The sequence below is a fragment of the Gouania willdenowi genome, chromosome 7 (assembly GCF_900634775.1).
Source record: "Gouania willdenowi chromosome 7, fGouWil2.1, whole genome shotgun sequence".
Taxonomy (NCBI): domain Eukaryota; kingdom Metazoa; phylum Chordata; class Actinopteri; order Blenniiformes; family Gobiesocidae; genus Gouania; species Gouania willdenowi.
The window spans coordinates 7413732-7436538 of NC_041050.1; the positions used below are offsets into that span (position 1 = coordinate 7413732).

Consider the following 22807-nt stretch of genomic DNA (forward strand, 5'->3'; position numbering starts at 1 on the left):
GCTCACTTTTAACCCAATAGACCCATTTTATTTCTGATTAAAACAAGGATTTACATCTTTAAGATGACTATATATATGGCACAAATAATAATAAACTTCCTGGATAACAGTGGATATTATTCAGATAAATAAATGAATGTGATTATCACAGATTCATAGAAGAATTGACCATAAATTTGCTGATATGTTTATAAATCTTTAGCGCTGCTAAAAAGATTTCCTTCTGTTCTTAAACAACCTTCCCTGTCTCTGCTGCCATCACTTTCTCATCACATTTTGTTCATCTTTTTTCTTTTTTTACCGTTCTGCATGGTGGCCTACTCGTCAGCGAGCCAGCATTCTTTGTTCTTTTCTCGCTCATCATCTCCTCTCCCTCTGCCTTTTTTCTTCCTCTGCCCTCACTTTGTACATTTCCCGCTGTGTATGATGTGGCAGCTCTCTGATGAGCTCTGTGGCTGACACATGCTTACCGCCTATGCTAACTCATCATCATAAGGGTCCTAATAGCCCTCAGGGTAAATGCTAATACTGCCTCCTCTGCTAGCACCTTAAAGAGCTGAGCGTACTGTATTGGTGATAGCGCCTCGGCTGCTCTTTCTTGCAGCTGCAGTGCTAAGCACCTTATCTAGCCACCAGGCCTGGGCTATCACCACCGCTGATAGGTGAAAGTATGCATCCTAAGAAATCTGACACCTGGAGCCAAATTGGCACCAAAAACACATTTCCCTCTATCGAGCTCAACTGATTCTCATTTTTGCTTTCTTTACTTTAAAAAAACAAAACAAAACATGAAATAAAAGGATTTTTTTAGAACCAATATTAGGCAGTAAAAATCACACCAAGACTGAATCCAAAAAGAAAATAGCTGAGTCATTTGTTAATTTTGCACAATACTTCTGAAATATAATTACCATAGATCATTACTTGCAGAGTGTGACTTTGGACTTGTAAATTTTACTGTATACTTAACACTTCCACACTTAACCTGAACAAAAATCTTCTGCATCATGAGTTGCCATTGAGTTTTGATTGGTTGATGTTGTGTATTTGTCCACCAATAGAAAATAGGTGTATTCTTTGCTTGCAAACACTTCTCTTTGTGAGAGAAGGAAGAATGGCCTGTCTTTGCTGTTCATTTCTGCACCGAACGCGTCAAAAAGGACCAGGAAAAGTGCAGCGTTGTATTGTTTTACTTGGTCCATCAAGATCATTTAAAAAACCGGTATATAGTTGTGAGTCCTCACTTTTAACACACGTTAAAATGGACACTCTGAGGGACACTCCAGAGGGTTAAGTAAACTTAACACCAGATTTCCACTGGATGCGTAACTACTCCGTAATGCAGGGATGTCAAACTCATTTTAGTTCAGGGGCTAAATATAAAGTAGTTTGATCTTAAGTGGGCCACAGATTTAGGGCGGGAAAATGAGCAATTTCAGCAAAAAATTTGTATATGTAGGGCGCTGACAATATCCAAGCAATAAGTGACAATAATCAGTCCCTGTAGGATTTTTTCCTAATTTTGTGACTCATATTTATTTAATGTTGGGAAATTATTAGAAATAATTTCAGGAAAATTATAATGTTTTGTACAATTTGAGATATAAAATGACTGCAGTCAAGTGATAAAAGCATGGGAAAATTGCAATCCTCTAAATATTGTGGAGTTTCATTGAATTAGTGCATTTAGAAGAGCTGAGATATCTACAACTGAATTATTTGGTAATTTACACAATAATTAATGTTTTCTCATCTTCTTTTACTCTCCTGCTGGCCGAATTGGATGGTCTAAAGAGCCTGATTCGGCCCCCGGACTTACAGTTTGACACATGTACCGTAACGTCTCCGCTGCATAATCCGCTTTTAGTCAATCTCCACCGCCTACTTCTGTGATGTGTAACTGTTGCAGCAACGACTCAGTAGATCTTGCTAATTCATACATATAGCGAGTTGTAATCAATACAAAGAGAACCACAAAGCCATACAAACAGTTCATTGTGTCCCTGGAGAGGACATAGATAAGGTTGATATTTATATTTGAAATACGACCCACTGCCTTGATACCCTGGACAGGATGTAACCTCGCATAGCGCCTGCAGAAAGCTGGAGATAGGCACCAGCAGACCCCTGCCAACCTGAAAAGGAGCAAGTGGGTCGGAAAATGGATGGAAATATGATCCACCTTGAACATGAAGTATTTCCTTTGGAAAATGAACTGGATATTTTATTCTGTGTCCATTCACTATTTTCTGTCCCATGCGAGCTTATCTTTGCTGAATTTGTGCGTCATTGGTCCGCCATCCGGCAAAAATAGAAGGTCTACGCATCTATTTCAGACCACATATGCATGCAGTGGAAATGGACACATTAGCTGTGTTTCCATTACAGATTCTCGCAAAATAAAAGCAATGTCTGACGAAGTATAATTGTGCTTCGTACGTGTTTCCATTGAGGGCTGTTTTGGGCAGGAGCCTCGCAACTCCCGTGAAATCCTGCGAGACTTCGCCGCAGGAAGATGGACGCTCCAAACCTTCTTATAACATTCTGTATTCCTTTGTTGTTTCCCGTCTAATGTGGCAGTAATAATTCTAAAGTATAATTCCAAGAAAGTCCCTGTGTCCTCTTCTGTCTATACATACCGCGCCATGTTTTGTCGGAGAGAAGTGGTCATGTGACAAGGTACCTCATGTTATGTGACCAAGTACATCACTTTCTGTGACGTGCATATGCGGAAAAAGTGTTTCCATAGCGCTTTTTGCAAATTCAGGTGTTTCAATTACCAGTTTTTATTAATAGAGGACAACACTGAGTACAGATGGACGTTCAGAAGAAATCAAGAATGTTTTGACCAGAGAGACATGTAAACCCATGTAAATCTGCGATGGTAAAACAGGGGACGGGACCCGGATAAGCAAACTGCTTCTCTCGTCTCCTTTTTCGGCATGTACAAAAAATGTAAAAAAAAAAAAAAGAAAAAAGTGAATGTAACCATGTCGGAAATAAACTGAATAAATAAAATAAATAAAAAAATAAAAATTGTGCTATATAGATTTTGTGCATTTCCAAGGGTTATGGAAACGCAGCTATTGACTAGAATGGAAACGTATCAGCTCCGTTGCTGTTACACAGCAGACATGCAGCACTTATGCATCCAGTAGAAATTGGAGGTAACACGAGCTGATTGAAAGGGAAGTAAAAAAAAAAAGTTGTGTTCAGTTCTGGTGTATCATAAAATAACACAAAAAACTCCCCCAAAAAACAACTACACCAGCACTATAAACATTTTAAATTTAAAACTGATATCTCAATATTGGAGTAATGAGCACTTCTGCCTCAAAGAAGGAAAATCCTGACTCCTGGGTTCCCTTCACATTTTATTTATTTGTGGTACAGGGAATAAAAACCCTATCTAAGAAGTAGCAGCCATTGAAGTATAGTGGATAAGATTTATCTTAAAAGACACTTTTGAAGTATGTCACAGAGGTTTCAGAATCAATGTTCAAATGTAATGTGATAGGATATCATAGGATTTAGTTTAAGTCTATTATTAAACCTTTAAACCTCTTCTTTAACCAAGCTAAATGCTTTTTCCCCTCAATTTTCATGTGCAACAACTTACAGTTCTGGAGGTCAGCATAGGTGGGCTGTCATTGATGTCACTGACGGTGATGATGGCAGTAGCTGTGTTGGAAAGGCCAAAGTTCAAGTTTCCTTCCATATCCGTTGCCTGAACGATGACGGTATATTGAGACACTTTCTGTAAAAGACACAAACACATAGTCCACAGTTACAGATGGTGAATTAAAGCAGTCTCACTATGTTTTTCAGTCGCTGTCCGTGGTTCTGAAACACAGAGGCAAAAGTAACGGATTACAAGTACTCGCGTTACTGTAATTGAGTTGCTTTTATGGGTACTTGCACTTGTTTTATTAGTATGTTTCTAAAATAGTAGTTTTACTTGTACTTAAGTATGTTTTAAAAAAAAGTGAAGTCATTTGTTACATTTCTACACCCACCCGTTACTGACTAAATTATTATTTTTTGTTTTAAAATAACCAATGGACACTGAAACTACCAAAAAATCAAATAATGAAATGCATCATGTTAAATGTTTTTACTGATAATTTTAAACTTTTTTGCTGCTGATTTGAATGTTCCTATTGATTTTTAAGCTGCTTTCTGTTGCACTATTTGATCATGTAAAGCACATTGAGTTGCCTTGTGTACAAAGTGCTCTATACAAACACATTTACCTTCCCTTGCCATCAAGTCATAGCCGACCAATCAGATTAAACGTACTGCAGGGCACCAAAACACATTACATTTTGACAAACCTTTGTTTTTATACAGATAGCTTTGTGGAAAAAAAAGTTCCAAATATGCAATATTTGGTCTCTACCTTTGAAAGTTTAGAGATGTTTACTATATGCAAGGCAAGATTTATTACCAAAAATAAACACAGGGGGGTGAAAGTAACTAGTAACTTTTACTTTGAGTACTATTTAATTGAGCTACTTTTTACTTGCACTTGAGTACAATTTCAATGAAGTAACAGTACTTGTACTTGAGTAAGACATATCAGTACGCTTAACACTTCTTCTGAAACTGAACGTCATGAGGGTGAAGTCTTTAAACTGACTGAGTTGTAACTGCTTGAGAGGAAAGTATTAAGATTCACTGTAACAGCACTCTACGGGCACAGCACGCCACAGTCTTTAAAGGCGCCGTTTACGCAGATCCACTGAGGGACGGATTTAAAGGCAATGATCCAAGTGACAGAGATTTATCGACACATCTGAGAGAAATAATTTGATGGAACGATAAATGCCATTTCATCTTCTACAAAGATTCAATGTCTTTTCAGAAGACGCTGAAATATGGCTCTTATTTATACTTTTGTACTTGAGGGTGTTTGAGATCTTTTCCTCGTGCTGCATTCCGCCCACCCTTTTTTCTCTCTTCCTTCTCTTCATGGCTTCCTCCGTCTATACTCTTCTGTCCCAGGGTGCAGTTAATGGGCTGCAGGAAGCATAAAGCCCACGAGCTGACTGCCTGTATAATGCGTCTCGTCACTGAGATTTCCAATTACATTCCCAGTGTCTCGTTCACCTGCTAATTACCAAGTAAATATCCCAATTAGGCAAGGAAACCACATCAAGAGGAAAAGACAACTGCTCTTGATGCCAGATGAGTTGCTGAACTCCAACCTGCTAGACACACTCTTATTAACACCCTGACGTATACACAGGGATCTACACATGTACACAAATATCTCCTCATCTGGTGCTTGCCTGAATGTCCCATCAGCCTGTGTGTGTGTAGGGAAAACTCTCGCTAATTAGACAAGGCAGTAATTATGTAGAGTTCCCCAGAACCTCTCAGCATTGCAACAAAACCGCAGGATACCACATTTCGTCGAGAAGACCGAGGCCCAGTTTACACGAGAACGTTTTCTAGTAAAAACGCAATAGTTTTATTGCGCTTTTGCGTTGCTTTTACGCAGAAACAGCATTTTAGTGCTTGAAAACGGAACTTTTAAGAAAATGGGCTCAACAGTGGAAGTTTTTCAAGACGCTTCCCCCTCCATGTTTGTGTAAACAGCGAAACAAAACTTTCTGCGTTACTCGCATACGCACTGAGGCTGCAGAGCCTCAGAGGCTAGTTTGAACACATATGAGGTAACCTGAGTGTCCACCTGGCATTCAAAATGTGAAATAAATCCATCCAGTCCTCTGTTTGTGGTCTGTGTAAGTCTTACCACACAGAGAATAGGGCTTCATTTAAAATGTTCTGAGTTTGTGACGTCACAAGCTAAACTCCACGAGAGAAGGAAGAAAGAATCACATCTCTGGCCCTATGTTTACAGCACTTATCATAGACAGCGCCACTTTTACAGTTTAAATGATCAACTTATGGAGTTACTAAAGGATGAGTTCACCCAGAACTTAGGCTTATTCAAGAAGTTAACCGCTTTAATTTTGCTGTTTTAAAAGGTGAGCATTTGATAAAATATGTTACCTTTAATCCTGAACCCATTGCTGAGACACAATTCACATCTGTGCATGGCGTGCACATGTAGGCAAGTTTCTTTAATAACTCAGCTTTATTTAATAGCCACTCGTTCTGTATACAACTGTAAACATCACAAGCAGCTTCATGTGATGCTACAGACGCTATGTTGAGGTTTACTGCTGCAGCACACAGCTCAGCAACCTACTTCTACATATGTGACACACACAGCAACACAACAAGTCAAGAATGAGTAATTTATGCATTTCAGAACATCAATTATTCATGTACCAGAGGACAGCCTCCATTAAACTCCTCAGCAAACATTTGTGCGTCGTCTCACGCTTATTGAAACACATCACCTTCACTGTGCAGCGTCTAACCAGAGTCTGTGTTAAAAACCGGGTTCGGTCAAATAGTTTTAAGTAGGAGCGCAGCTCTGTAATTGGTCAGAATCTGATGCAGGCTTGAAATACGTTTCCGCTGATCCAAGTAAATTAACACTTTGTTGGAGAAATTCAGTTTAAATCCAAAGAGTGATGGACACGAATGCTCTTACTTGTGTTTCCTTATTTTGGTTCATTGCAAAAGCACACCATCTTTTGGCCTGGCATGTTTACTACATTGTTTTTGATGCATCTAGCAGTCCCATGTTAACAAATCGTATGTTGCCACGTGAATGCGGAACTTTTTGGAAACAAAAATGAAAACAGAAGCAAAACGTTGTTGTGTAAACACTGGGGCAAACGCGATCTTTTTGCCCATACGCGACCTGTATCCGATCTGTTAAAGACAGTCTGAACAGAACAATTCCAATTGTTTCAAATCCGACCCAGGTCACTTTCATATGTGGTCCTAAATCTGATACAGATCTGATTTGCTTCAATGCAACCTCAGTGTGAACCATGCAGGTTTGATACGTGGACGTCACTTTATAGTAGCAGCTGTAGCAGTGACAGGCTTCAGTGCTGCAGAACAGCAGAGGGCAGGCTTGAAGCATTCACTGTTTAAACAATTCTTTTTCTGCACAAGAACATGGATTATCCTTATATTTGACACTTAGATCATGTGCCTCTTGCTGGCACTGCGCGCCTGTTTGTGCTTGACGTTCGCTTGAATTCTGCGTGCGCTGATCTGATGTTGACATTTATGGCACGTTCACACCAAACGAATCAAAAGCGTCAGGTTTACATACACAATATATGTGGACGCGCTTCTAGGAGCGTTGAGGGATCCCGCAGCACCTCCTGCGTCTCCTGTGTGGCGCGTTTTGAAGCTTTTTCATGCAGCAGAGCTGCACGTTTGGAGATTTCAAGCTTTTGATGCGCGTCCCGTGCCTCCAATGTAGCCGACGCTAGAGTAGGGATTGTTTGTTGAACTTTTGGCTGGAATCGTGGCGCTTCGACCAATCAGGAGCTTTCTCCAACAGTGACGTAGTGACGCATTTCGTGACAGGACTGTAGGACTGTAGTGAGACAACAGGAAGCCAACACAACCATGCCGTGCTCGCTCCGAGCTGTATAACCCAGCGGACTATTACTATCGAGACAGGAATAGAAAGGACTTTGCTTGGAAGAGGATTAGTGAGAAGCCCCTCCCCAAAATGCAATTTTGACACCCGATAAGCATCCGGTGTGAACGGGCTTAAAACTAAAACAAAAGTAAATATGTCATTATTGTCATATGTATGAGGAAAAAAATAGGTTTTAACTGTTGGTTTGGGGTCGGGCTCGGCTATAAATATCTTAATCACTGTCGGGTTCTGTTTTGCTCTCTTTTTCTCTTTCCTTGTCCTCTTTTGCACCTGGTCATTCATTCTCCGGCTTCCACTGCACAAAAACTTTGAGACAAACACAAAAATGCGCATGCGGGTCAGTTCGGAGCTGCAAACCTTCCACACTGGATTCTGACACAGGTCACATTTTAAATGGTAATGTGAACTGCCGAACAAATAAATTGGATCTGAGGAAAAAAAAAAAAATGAAATCTGAATTGAGCATTAAGACTTGCAGTGTAAACGTAGCCTGATACCTACTACAAACTCCGTTAAGTCCACCACAGAAATCTTCAATGAGGAATCCATGTGTGGACGATATTTTGAAAGTAAAGAACAGATAAAAGCAGGGAATTCAACTGTAGCACAAGAGAGTCTGTGTTTTTTTTCCAGCATTTTTCAAATGCTGTCCTACAAGAAGAATGAGACAAATAAACGTTCAAAGTTTCTAAGCACAAAAATTGCTGACTAAAAGCCTACGAGCGATGCTCTCCAGTGAGCTGGGAATTTATTGACGTGACAGAGACTACCGTAATTTTTCATCTTTACTACTTATTTGCTGTCTAGGATTGAGCTTACAGTAGATGTACTGTATGTATGCAAGTGTATGCCCAAAGGATTACATTAAAAATACTACTACATCAATACTCTCGGCTGAGGATTAGAATTTGATAACTCAATGGCAAATAATCTTCAACAATGTTTCAAAAGCCTACAAGAATCCACACAAATATTATGATGACTAAACCGTTCTCTTAACATTTAAATCCTTTATTTGGGACAGAATCGGCAGAAAAAGAAGTCCTAATTAGGTGTGGCTGTTGTGGAAACTAAAAGTTGAAGGATGGAATCTGATCCAGATTGAATTGAACTAATAGGAAAAAAGGAAAGGAAAGCACAGATGGGTCACATCAGGGCAGCAACTGCAGAAAAAAGATGGATATTGGAATATAATGAAATGTGGGATGAAAAATAAGATTAAAAACAAAATGATTTCAGGAAAAAAAAAAAGGTTTAAGAAAGTTTAAGAGATCCAAAAAGACAGAAAAATATCTCCAATATTGAAGCAACATATAAACAGATTTATAAATACTGTATATCTTATACCTAACATTGAATTACTGTGTCCTGTGACATTTTGTCATAGGACTTCTATCTCCAACATTTTCTTTATTCCAGTTTGACTATGAACACAACAAAAAATACACATTTTGTACAAACAGTTTTTTCTCCAGGTTGAGTGAAGGGTTATTAAGCTCCAATTGTTTCGTTGTTGTTTGACACACTGAACAGGTTTCTTAGAGCAGGCTTTTATTCTCTAGGATGAAATTAAGATAAATGAAACCTGCTAAACCACATAACTCACATTTGGAAAACTGTATGCGTAAGTCCTCCAAAAGTTGTTCTCAAAAATAAAGATTTACTCACAAATGTCAAAAGTTTGTTCTCGAATCCACCATAAACAATGGGTTTGTTGACAAATGATCTCCAGAGAAGTATTAGCATAAAACTATGGGTCCGACATGAGAGACATTAAGTATTGATTTATTTTTGACGATGCCATTTTTGGTTCCCGACCCACTTGTTGAGACTCCCTGCCGTAGAGGAATGCAAAAATGGCGCCAAAGCGAAAAAGACTCTTTAAAAAGTGTTTTTACTCAATTCTTTTTCGCGTTTTCACTTCCTTTTTATCACATTTTTTGTGTTTTTTCACCAGACAAGGAGGTAAAAGAGTTTCTTCTGCCAATGTTTTATCAACAACTTTCAACCCGTGAGAACACCAAAACCGTCACTTTGTTAGTGTTTTTGGGGTCTCACTGGCATCAGTTAGAGATGAGAACATTTTCTGGATTACAAACAGGTACAGGTACTTTGGTTTGTCCTTCTTCCTCTGTGTTTTATTAGCTGGTCTTGTTTTAATGTTGCCAATAGATTTCCTGTGTTTTACACAGGATAGATATGATTCTATGGGCTTTTGTCCCTGTCTCACAAGTGTCAAGGGCATCCTAGCTTCGATTTTTTCTGACTCTGATTTTAACCACGCGTAAGCACACAAACAGTGCATGCAGCGTGAGCAGCGCGCTGCAGCGTGATGTGTTGTTAATAGCTCTGTCACTGCTAACAGTTCAGGAACGCTGATCGCTCGCTGGGTTTTTCCTTGCAAAGTTGTCACTGGCATAAAGTTGTCACTGGCGTATCCATGTAGCAAAAAAAAAAAAAACACATTTGGGTCTTGTCACTACTTTCAGGGCTCCATAAGCAAGGTGACCGCAGAAGTGTGCAATGGAAGAAAAAAAAAGAAAAACATTTGAAATTCATAATCAGTGTCTCTCAAATAGGGGTACGTGTGCCCTGAGGGGTACACGATGGCACCACAGGGGGTACTTGAGAGAGACAGAGGAACATTAACAAATGAAGGCATTGAAAATACGGGGCTTTATAATGTTTACTTTTAGTTAAAAATGATAATCATACTAAATATTAATAGAAACTCACAAAACGACAATAAAAACACATTAAGAGAAAAATATACTGAATAATAAAAAGAACAGACACACAACAACAAAATGACACCAAAAACACGCACTAAGAGATAAAAAAAATACTTACTATTACTAGCGACACACAAAACTACAACAGAGACACACTAAATGAAAGAAAACCCCATGAGATCACTGCAAAATACACCCAAAAATAACAGAGAAACATACAAATAGACATAAACACACACACACTGAGAGAGAATAATTTAAATACCAACAACACACAAAACCGACAACAAAAACACACAAAATAAGAGAAAAAATATACTGAAAAATAAAAAAGAACAAACAACAACAAAATACACAAAAATAACAGAGAAACATACAAAAAGACATAAACACACACACACTGAGAGATATTATTTTAAGTAACACCAACAACAACACAAAACCGACCACAAAAACACACAAAATAAAAGACAAAATATACTGAAAACTTGAAAAGAACAGAAAAAAAAAACAAGGAAACACACAAAATGACGATAGAAATAGAAATCTTGATTAAGAACATGAAAATACAGGGATCAGTCTTGATCCCACATCAGGAGGGAGATGACCGTAAATGAAAGATAATTTTGAAATAAATCTATTCAGAAAGTCTAAATATCGTTTCATTCCACTTATTTACAAAATGAGATAATTTAAAATGTGTGTTATTACTTATTTATGCCATCATTATCCTCTATAGCTGTTGTGTCGTAGTATTCTGAGCAAAATGTTGCAGTCGGACATAGGGGCTCCTTGGATTCAAAAGTAAGAGAAAGGGGGTACTTGAGATAAAAAGGTTTGAGAACCATTACTGCTCTAAATACACAGATAAATACTTGTTGAGACTAATTCAAACAAGACACATGCTAAAATACTGTACATATGCAACTACATTTACATCTTCATGAGTAACATAATAGCTGGAAAAAGACCAACCTCTCGATCGAGGCCAGGTGCCACCGTCACAATGTCACCGGTCTCACTGTTGATGGTGAACATGTTTGGGATGGGGCTGTGCGGGGTTTGGGAAAGGATACGATAGCGCACCATTCCATTGGCCGTGGTGTTGTCATCTGCATCAAACGCTGCCAGATGCATCACGAAGGTTCCTGACAAAATAATAACAAGAAAAGTTGATTACATGTCACCATATACAGTCGGTCCAAGACATTTAAGCATTCTGTATTCATAAAGGAAAAGTCACAGATATTCTAGGCACGAGTCTATAATAAAATCATATTTTATCAAGGCCTGGCAATTCCAGTCACACACATACACACACACATTTACTGAAAAGCAAATGAAGAACTGCATCACTACAAAAGTGTTTAAGATTGGCATCTGGAAACACATAGACCACAAAAAAACCAGTCTGGCCCATAGTTGCTCTTAATGGAAAAACTCCAAACAAAGCTGGCTGAGCCACTTTAAAATGCATTGCTATGCAATCCTCAACATGAATGTACACATGGGTAAAGGCTGTGCTTTGGAAGTGGGCTGAAGCAACGGTTTTGGTGCTTAAATTTGTATTTTTGATCATTCTGATGCAATTTATTAGAGTATCTTAGAGGTTATACTGGAGTATATTGTATATTAATCATAGAATATATTGGAGGTTCGTCGCCTAGGGGTTCATTGAAGGAAATATAATTTTCTTTTCCTTAAAGAGAAACTAAACTCTGAGGATTTGGCTGACAAGTGTAGTTTTGAACATTCTGTGGGGCACCTGGAGCAGTTAAGACACGCCCAGTCTATATGATAAAATCTCCAAAGTACAAGCTATGGTATACACACTATACCTCTATTTCGCAACTCTCTTGTTGGGGCGGAGCCAACAGTGGTGGTTTGTGATGTAAGAAACCACCAAAACGTCACAAACCACCATTCACAGCTAATTGCAAAATTCTGTTGTAATAAAAGGGTTTAAACCCGTAGAGGGCAGTCCCTCTTACAGTTTTACAACAAAAACTGCCAAATTGTAACTAAATTGTAACTAAAATGTTAACAGTTGGACACGAATCAATCAACACCCCTACTTAATACCCAAATACTTTAGTGGTTTTGGGGTTTAGTTTCTCTAAAATGGAAACAAATCCAAGCAAAGCCAGCTGAGCCACTTTAATCAAAGGAAATACTGTTTTTTCTTTCCCTAAATGTCAATCATTTGTTGTTGAAAAATGGCTTTGAGCGGCAAGTTTTCAGGTAAAAAAAAAAATCTATGGTCAGAACTTTAGCTGTGATTGGATTTTCTTCTTTTAGAGCATTTTTGTTTTATAACAATTTCATTATTGTCATTGAGAAAACTATAATACATAACTAATAAGCTTTGTTTTATTGAAAAAACTAAATAAAAATCTATCATTAATACGGCCATTGGGATGTTTTTCAATTCTTTAAAGTTAGGAATTACTTATTGTGACATTTATGAAATGACTTGGTTTAACGATGCACTGTTTTGCTAAATCAACATGCCACACACAGATTTCAAAAACTGCAATTAACAATAATTGCACAGGTAATGGTTATTGGGCTCATAAAAAAAGGCTAACAAAACCATTGGAAGTTCGGCAACAGTTTGACGACACATTTTACTCTAAATTGATATCTACAGTTTAACGCTGACAGAGAAATCTGGGCCATTTGCCATCTGGAAACGTTGACTTAACAAGGACAAATGATAAAAACAATGTCCAAACATCATCTTCAAAACAAATTATACACGAGTATAAAGTGCACGCTAAATCAATTATGGAGGTTATTTAGAGGCTGATCACGTCTCAGTGTTTCCCCTGTGGAACTCCTGACTGATTCTACTACTACTCACACACAAAGGTATTATTAACTTCTGCTTCAGAATGATAATACTTCTTAATGAGAATGGAGGAAAGAGAAACTTACTCCACATGACAGAGGAGTACATTTATCATCCATGTGTTACTATCCAGCCAATCAGAAACCTTACAAATATCTACTCTCTCTCAGATATAAAGGTGTAACCACACCAGAAAAAAATACATTTGGTTTGTATGAAATGTGAACATTTTTTAAATGTGTTACAAAATTAGGAGTATTATTTTGGATGTTTGACATCTTATCACATCCACAATAACACTTTTTATCTCAGCCAAGGAGGTCATATGGCGTTTATTTATTAGTTTGTTTGACTGATAGAAGTACTTCACCAAAAATAGATCTTACGCCAGGAATGTTAAATATTATCACAGCGGGGGCCACAAAAATGTGATTGTATCTGATCCAAGGGCCACATGATCAACATTTATGTCAGCATTGAGAATAATGTCATTTTGTGTGTTTTTGGAAACGTGCATTTTTTTTATTTTTTTTTTTGGTGTTCTTGCTTTAATCTTGTGTATTTTTCTGTCATTTTCTGCATTTACGTTGTCAATTTATGCATTTTTGGGGTCACTTTCTGTAGTTTTGTTGTTGCTTTCTGTATTTTCCTGTAATTTTGTAGATATTCTTGTATTTTAGTAGTCATTTTGTTTGTTTAAGTGGTTGTTGTGTCAGTCTTTGCTGTCATTTTGAGTATTTTTGGAATTTTGTGTGTGTTTGTGAGTTCTGGGAGTCATGTTGTGTATTTTGTTGTGCTTTATATTCCTTCCAACTTCTTGAAAAACAATTTTTGGGGGCCACACAAAATTAGACCAAGAGCCAAATGTGCCTATGTCTGCCTTACGCTATGGAAGATTCCATTACATTTTGAAGGGGGATCTGGATGAAATATACTGATTCTGTATCATTTTATTTATCATTTTTATTTTACCTGTAGTTAACCAGATTATTGAGAAGAAGTTGTCATTTTGGATTAGTTTAAAAATTGAAAAATCCTTGTCAACATTTTTTAAATGCATATCTCGGTAATAATTGACCGATCTTTATGAAATTTAACTCAGTTATGTCGGGTTACACCAACGAGTTTCATTCAGATTGGGTTGGGATTGCGCATTTCATTGGGATTTTTCAAAAAAAAATGGGGGTGCCCATACATTTGGACCTACCGTATGGTTATTAATGGCCTTTAAAGTGTGAATGATCATGGTACCATGAACAGAATCACGTTAGCCTTTAGCATCTCATGTGATGTAAACAAAGTTCTGCAGCAGACAATAAATTACTATCAGACATGAATGCTTCCCTTGTTTGCTTTTCTTCCACAACACTCTCTGGGATCCCTGCCTGTCACCCAGTCTCTTCATTTCATTCGCCCTCTTGTTCTGCTGCTGCGTCGCTGATTCTAATTGCTGCAGATAGTGATTTCACGCCAGTGACAGCCCCTGTCCGAAGATAATTGTAACCGCAGCTCCCATTTCAAACTTCATTACATTTCAAAGCAACATTTGTCAACGACTTGGCCAGAGGGAGCACTCTAAAGGGCGCTCGGAGAGACGTGAAAAAAAGCTGTTAGAGAAAAATGGACTTCGGGGTTTGGTTCCAACACGGTGACTACGACAAGCTGTCTCCTATCTCAGGTTTTTATTTCTAAAGATTGAAGGATATTCAGAAGAAAAAAAAAACAATTACAATGTGCCACACATCGCTGTGATAATTTCATTTGCCTGAACACTTAATAGGTTTAATGTGGACCCCTTTGTACAGGCGTCCTAAGCTGTGCCTGACAGGATTAGGTCCATATAATGGCTCTTTAATTTGCAAACTAATTCAAGTCTATAATAGGCCTTCCACTGAAACCACTAGAGCTCTACATTCTAAAACTCGTTTTTTTTTTTTCTAATAATTATTGTTCTGCTGAATGTCATGTAAGCATTTGGGAATTACAGAGTAGCATGAGGCAAAAAGGGACTAAAAAATAAAAAAAAGGAATAAAGCGATAAAAAAATTGCAAGGTTGAAGTAAAAGACAAAGAGAAAGAAATCAAGAGTCTACTGAAGCTCATGTTATTGTCTAGACCACACGTGTCAAACTCAAGGCCCGGGGGCCAAATCCGGCCCTTTGAAGCATCTAATTTGGCCCACAGGAGAAAATTTAAATTACAGTGAAAACATGAATCATTTTATCTTTGAAACTCAACACTCCATATTGTATGACTTTAGTTATTATTAATGTTAAACTATTGAAAAAAACGTATTGCTTGGATATTGTGGGTTTCTTACATATTTTGTATTTTATGTGTACGTAGAAGTGCAAAATAGGGCATAATAATGTTGAAATTAATAATTTCTCTGCATAAAACCTGTGGATCAAACAGCTCAGTATCCTGAACTAAAAAAATTTGACACCCCTGATCTAGACGATTAAAGGAGTTACATTAATTTATTTATTTTTATTTAATTATCTGGTTTTAGTATAGTTTATTTGTTATTATTTCATATTTGAGTTGTCCATTATGTATCTTCACTGTCTTATATTTTGACTTTTCTTTTCCCTGTGCTGTTGTTTTTGTGTGGCATGGGAGGTTGGGTGGGTGATTGGGACATGGTGGATATATGTGTTCAAAGTTGTAAAATGAAAAATCTATAAATAAAGTCTGGGGGGAAAAAAGACAAAGATCAAAACACAAACAAAAGAACGTAAGCACCTACACGTCTGGAAGTCACCGGCTGTGCAATAAACTCCAGCTCATCACACTCACATGGAGAGTTCATCTTTGTGAAGTTTCAGCTCCGAGGTTACACATAAAATGACCCAGCGGTGCTACAGTGTGCCACATTTAATCCTCAATCTCCTCTCCAGCCTGAGCACCCTCTTTGGTTTATTGCCAATGTTATATGGCTACGCTAAATGAAAAGCCACCGCAGGAGACGGATTCTCCGTCTGTCTGCTAAATCAAGGGTTCCATTTCCCTTGATTTAGCAGACACACAGATCTCTGCTGCTGCTGCGTCGAAGATTTACTGGTGTAGTCATACTTTTAATGACACTGATCTCACATGCAAGCTTCTCTTCAGCCCTTTAAGCATGTCTAATTGTATCACCTCACCACATTTAAGCCTACTATTGTCCTCAAATATTACTCACACATTTTACCCTTAGGGTCAAGCTGACCCCAGGGATATTTACAAGGAGCAGGATGAAGTTTACACTTATTTAATTTCTGCCCCTTATTCAAAATTAACTTATTATATTTATTTACCTGTTATCATCATCATTGTTGTCTGTAACATTACAATTGTTTTTATTAGGGATGTAACGATTCACTCAACTCCTGATACGATTCGATTCACGATACTGGGTTCACGATACAATTCTCTCACAATTTATTTTACTAAATGGGACTGTAGACAAATGATAACTGAAAAATATTCCTTTATTTTTTTTGGGAAAAAAAAATAGAAAATACTGTACTATTTTCCTTTTATTTTTCATTGTCAAAAGAATCCCTTGATAAACTATTCAAAACAATGCAATTTAACTAAAAATAATTCTTGAATGAAATAAATAAAGGAATAATACAAATGAAGAAGAAGCCTATTAATTTAAATTCTGGTTCTATAGTAAACAATGCAAAACTCCATAATAGGTCATTTTCTTGTTAAAAGTGCAACTGAAAATGTATTTTGTGCCTTAACAATTGGACTTTAGATATTCTAGCAGTGAAGAAGAGATGCTATGCGCTAGCAGACAGAGCTAATAGAAAAACGTGACTTTTGCAGATATTCACGTAATATTACAGATATTCTTTCGGTGCTAAAGGGGTAAGGAATCATTTATGAACATGTTTAAGAGTAGAAGGCAGCCAGAAAGAAAGTAGTAGCTTTTGGACGAGAAGGATATATAGCGCCCTGTGCTGTTTAAAAAAGCACTGCGACTCAATTTTCAGAGCATCGATGTGAACCGTGATACCTATGAATCGATTTTTAACTGCCTTACGATTAATCGTTACATCCCTAGTTTTCATTGTTATAAATAATTAGTTGCAGTATTATATAATTGTCATTATTAATCCCGGCATCACTTTATTGCCACAATTATAAATATTATCACTATTAACTCAAATATTATAACAATTATTAGTACACAAAGAAGCAAGCCCGAAAACACAACCAAGTCACCTTAGGGTCAATCTGACCCCAGAGATATTTACCTCCAGAAAATGATTTTCAGGAAATTGTTGACCAAGTTTTTGTTTCAGGCAGGCACTTTGTTTAAGTGTTTAATACATAAATAACCCCTTGATAATGAAACCTTGACCTGTTCTCTAGCACCACCATCAGGTCAAACTTTTAAACTGGAATGAATTTATCTTGAATAGTTTTCATCCAAATCTTCTCAAATTTACTGACATTAATGACTACAAGAGTATGAACCCTATTGGTTGTGGTGATGATATGACCTTTTCTTCAGCGCCACCATCAGGTTAGCTTTAGTGTATCTTGAAAATGTTTTATCCAAATATTTTTTAGTTTGGGGAGCACAATCTGAATGAACCATACTGGTTAATGTTGGTGACACCCCGCACCCCCCACCCCCCTTTGCTCCCACCCCTTTCCTTTCATAAAAATATTGATTTACTTATTTTTTGCTAGTTACTTGTTTCTCATACGTATTTTCATTGTAAAATCTCTGTCTCAGAGACATCCTCCTCTACATCACGTTCACTGTGAAAGAGCTGTTCCAAAACCTCACTGACAGTAAACCTTCCTTTCCCCATGTTATATAAGAACTCAAAAATATCAACACTGCACCTGCAGGTGTGGGGATGTACAGTAAGGTCACACATGTTTTACATGGCTAAAACAGCTTGGGGCCAAATTGACCCCAGATGAACACCAATACATGCAATATGCATTCAGCACATTGAAAAAATATCATCATGATCATTTTATACTTCCTCAATTGTAAACATCAAATTATGAAAAGTCATGAAATATGAGGCATGAGAACATTGAATGGGGTCAAATTGACCCCAAGGGTAATAGGAGGGTTACAAAGTGCTCACCTGGTTTGGAGCCTTCGTCTACAGAGCCGTTGTAGACCTGGTTTTTAAACTCAGGTCTGTTGTCGTTCATGTCGATGACAAAGATGTACAAATCAATGGGGTTCTCCACTTGGTTTCCATTCATGTCCACTGCATGAGCTCGCAGCTGGGAGACAAAAACATAACAATTGCTCACAATTATTGCTTATAATCATAACAGAGTTGAAGACATAAATATTCAGTTAGAGTTGTTAATATGTTTTGATTTGCATTTAAGAAGATAAGAGATGTTAAGTTAAACCACTGGTTCCCAAACTGGGGATTGCACATTTTACGTTATTTCTATGAGTTGTAAAGAATAATCACAATTTTGACCCTTTTCAATGAAGGTAAAATTGTATTACCCACTTTGTTGACATTTTGTTGCAATGAGGGGGCCCTGAACATTTACAACAGAAAAAAGCTTGGGAACCACTCAGTTGTAAATGAACATGATTCTCTTTGTTCAACACATTTATCTGAGCACTTAAAGTGGTCATTTTCTGCAAGGAAAATATTTGTTTTCAAATGGAAATTGTCATATTTACAATTTTCAAAGCATAATTGGATTGCTAAATGAAATAAACTTTGAGTTGATATTTGCACATAAATTCAAACACAGACTACATATAAATAAATACATGAAAATGTGTTTTACGGTATCGTAACACTCAAGTGTGCCATAAAATGCCAAGCACGGTAGTGTTGCATAGGAATAAAAATAAACATTTCAAAAATACAAATAAAAAAAAAAAAACAACTAAACACTTCTTCCATAAAGAAGGATTAGATTAGTCAAGACTGAATACTCTAAACAACTTAACAAAATAAATAGTATATATTTCAGTGATTTGGTTAAACCCAACAGATCACAAAATCATATTTTTTGAATAAATTTATTTCAGGAAATCTAAAATTTAAGTTTAAGTTTAAAACTACAAAAAAATTTGACGTTTGCAACGTAAAAAAAAAAAAAATTACGTTTTAGTTTGTGTACATTAAACAAAAATCTGCTTAATAGATGTAATAAATCTAGGTAAAACTTTTCCCTTTATTAGAAAGTCATGAGTGATAAAATCCTGCAATTTCTCACAATCAATTATAGAAGATTCCCCTTAAAATGACACAAAAATTGGTCACAAAATCATAGAATTTAGAAGAAAATATCCTGCAGGGATTGTCTGTCATTTATTGTTTGGATATTGTCATTGCTTTCCATACTGTATATATCATTTACAAGTGCAAACAGCGCACAATAATATTGAAATTGCCATTTTCCCCCCTAACATTTGCAGCCCACTTGAGATCAAACTGATTAGAAATGAGTTTGACAGCCCTGTTCTATGTAATATTTTTACCCTATCAACAAATAAGTGCACTATTGACTATGTGGTATACAAAGTGTGAACCCAAACAACCATCTTATAAGAACAGCATACATTTCTTGCCTTGTCAGCTCTTTTTCCTCTGATCTGCTTTTACATTCAGTCCCCAAAATCAAAACACATTCTCATTTTGTTGGAAGTGAGCACTTGGTGCAAAATTAATGGTGTTTGTTTCAGAAAAAACTGCCTTGGATTTCGTGTCGAACATTCAGTCTGGGTTTGCTTTATTTATTTATTTTTGTATTATTATTTTTTGTTTTTTTCTGGGTTTGCTTTGAAGACAGACTTCATTTCTCTAACTCTACAAACACAGTCAGCCAAACTCAAATTCGACTGCGCTCTATTCTCCAATCAATGAAATCGCCAACAAGGATTTCTCACAGCTTGGACATGAAGTTATTAGGGGGAATCAATACATGCTGTAAAATTATTCTTGACACTTTCATTGCTGTAAAGTTAGAAAGTATGAGAAAATATTTTAAACGCAGTATAGAAAAACAAAACTGCACAAAAACATCTTGATTATTAAGAAAATGACGAGTTCACACAAAAATGTGATGTTTATAGGTCGATGTAAGGAAAATTAAAATGGGCAAACTGATACATCTTCCCTTTTTCTCTCTTTGTTGTGAAATGTTTATTTCAGATATGAATAACTTTAATTCCAAAATGAAAAATAAAATAAACAAAAAATTAAAAGATTAAGAAAGCAACAACAACAAAAAAAACAACTACATTCTTCTTGTTCCTGAAAAGAAGCAGGACAAAGTTTACACTTACTTTAATGTCTGCCCCTTATTCAAAATGAACTTATTATTATTATTTACCTGTTATGATCATCATTACAATTGTTTTTATTGTTATAAACAATTAGTTTCAGTATTATATCTTTGTCATTATTAATCCCGGCATCACTTTATTGCCTCAATTATAAATACTATCACTATTAACTATCATATTAATTATTAGTAGACAAAGGACTAAGCCTGAATTCACAACCAAGTCACATATACTGTATCACACATATAATAATATATACAACTGTGTACATATACAAATATACATACAAACATACACATACAAATGCAATAATACCTTATGAATTCATATACCTACTAAAAATAATTTCTTTGTACCTTTTAAAAAATAAAAAAAAACCTGATATTTCAACATTCTCTCAGTTCCACATTCAGTCCTTCTCACTGTACGCACAGTAACAGCTTTGACGTAAGTGTGACCCCTCAGAATGAGAATATTTACAGGCAGTTGGTTGTTTTTTTTAGCTTTGTGCATCGTTTGTAGTTAATGTTTATATCCCCATTTACAACTCATTTAGTGAGATACTCTTTCAGCTGGAAGCATCTGGGATGTAAAATATATAAATAAATACAAATCAGATACCGTCCTATCCACATTCCGCTCCATACAACACAGGCTGGCAAATATTTATTCAGTGAAAACATTGGCAATCAATAGCAGGCGAAGGCCTTTCGAAAGTATTTGAAATACATCAAAAGTAAAGCTTAAGGTGGGGAAACAAAAAAAAAAAAAAAAAGGAGGGAGGGAACTGAAAAGAACTGGGAGATGAGTACTGGGAGTAGGAACACATCCTAAGATCAAATGTGGATGCAAGATGAGATATTCTATCAAAAGTACTTTTTTTTTTCATCACGTGTAAAGGATTGAAGACATTTTCCTCATGAGCATGGCTAAAAGGAAAACACAAGCTGGCCTCAGCAGAAGCTCAAGTACCTGATAAATGAAACAGCCTGCAGGCTTTCTGTAGCAGGAAATAGAATAAGTAGAAATCTCCAGGGAGTGAAGATCCTCAATCTGCACTGTTACCCCCCTCTCCCTCACCCTACCCTTTACCATACGTCTCTATCCTTGTCCAGTGTTGCATCTTCAGGTCTCCCAAAGGTTAATTTGACTTTACTTTTTTTCACTGGATTATCTGATCTGCCCTGTACCAAATATCCCTGTCCTCACATCACATCTCACTTTAGATCATTGGTTCTCAACCTTCTCAGCACGCAAACCCCCAAAATAAAGGTTCTAGAGACTGAGGACCCCCACTGTACCTGAAGGTAGTTGAACACAGACATGAACATTGAAGAACAGTCATGTGTCGACAAGGCCATCTATAAGGGAGCTTTTTGGGGTCCATCCATAAAGTCAGCAAAATGATGATCCCTTTTTCTATGAATCTGTGATAACCATATATATTTATTTATCTGATTATTATCCACTGTTATCCAGGAAGTTTATTTTTATTTGCACCATAATCATCTTAAAGATGTAAATCTTTATTGGTTAAAAGTGACCAAAAATGGTCAAAAAGTTGGTGAAATGGGATTTTAAACACAGATTTAAATTTAACCACAAAAATCAGTTAAAAGCAAACAGAATTGTAGTTAAATTGACAAAAAATAAGCATGAGATATGGAAAAAAGAGGTTAAAAGTGTCAATAACGTAGCATTTGCAACATTAGTTTTGAAAAGTGGTAGAAAGGGTTTATAAATGCATAAAATGTCTTGAAAGTAGAAATAATGTTCATAAAACGCATTGAAATTTGATGGAATGTAAATCTAACAGCGAGCAAAGAAGCTTCCAGGATTTGTTTCTAGTAAAAACATGTTGTCTTTGTCTTGTAGATTAATGAGACCTAGACCGTAGCTTTGTTTTGCCCTTCCTTAAAATAGGAAATATACAAGAGTAAAAAAAAAAAACACAGTCAAACACCAGCAACTTGTGTCGTAGCATCCTGGATAACAACACTAATTAGGAAAAACTCTGTTCGGATATTTTAGCGCATTGAGGTTCCATACAGTACAGTTAATTTGCGTTTTTGGTCATTTTTACAGTGCTAAACGACATAGAACTTAAATTAAACGGTAAGTGTTTTCTTCACCTTTATCCTGCCTCTTCTGCCTTTCTTTGCACTTTGTATTCCACTCCAACTCCCTCTTTTCCTCAAGAACAAACAGCAGCTCACTTAGGCAGCCTTTAGCAAGCATCCCTATTTCCCTAACAAATCACCTTATTGATTAAAACTTCTCTCAGGTACAAATCTACTCACCTCTCATGGTTAGTCTTGCCAGCTTACAAGGACTATAACTCTGACAAGGTGCTCATGTAAATACAAAGACGGGGGCAGGCACGAACAGAAAAC

The 22807-nt window shown here is 36.7% G+C and overlaps 1 protein-coding gene across 2 annotated transcripts in view; it reads right to left on the reverse strand.

Annotated features, from left to right (window-relative positions):
* The window catches only part of LOC114466795 (cadherin-4-like), a 393955-nt gene that overhangs the window by 39687 nt on the left and 331461 nt on the right, over window positions 1-22807 (reverse strand). For both annotated transcript variants that reach the window (XM_028452546.1, XM_028452545.1), the window contains 3 exons: window positions 18232-18376; window positions 11251-11423; window positions 3620-3757 (listed from right to left, as the gene is read on the reverse strand). In XM_028452546.1, coding sequence (XP_028308347.1) covers window positions 3620-3757; window positions 11251-11423; window positions 18232-18376 — 456 coding nt within the window. The remainder of the gene's footprint in view (window positions 1-3619; window positions 3758-11250; window positions 11424-18231; window positions 18377-22807) is intronic.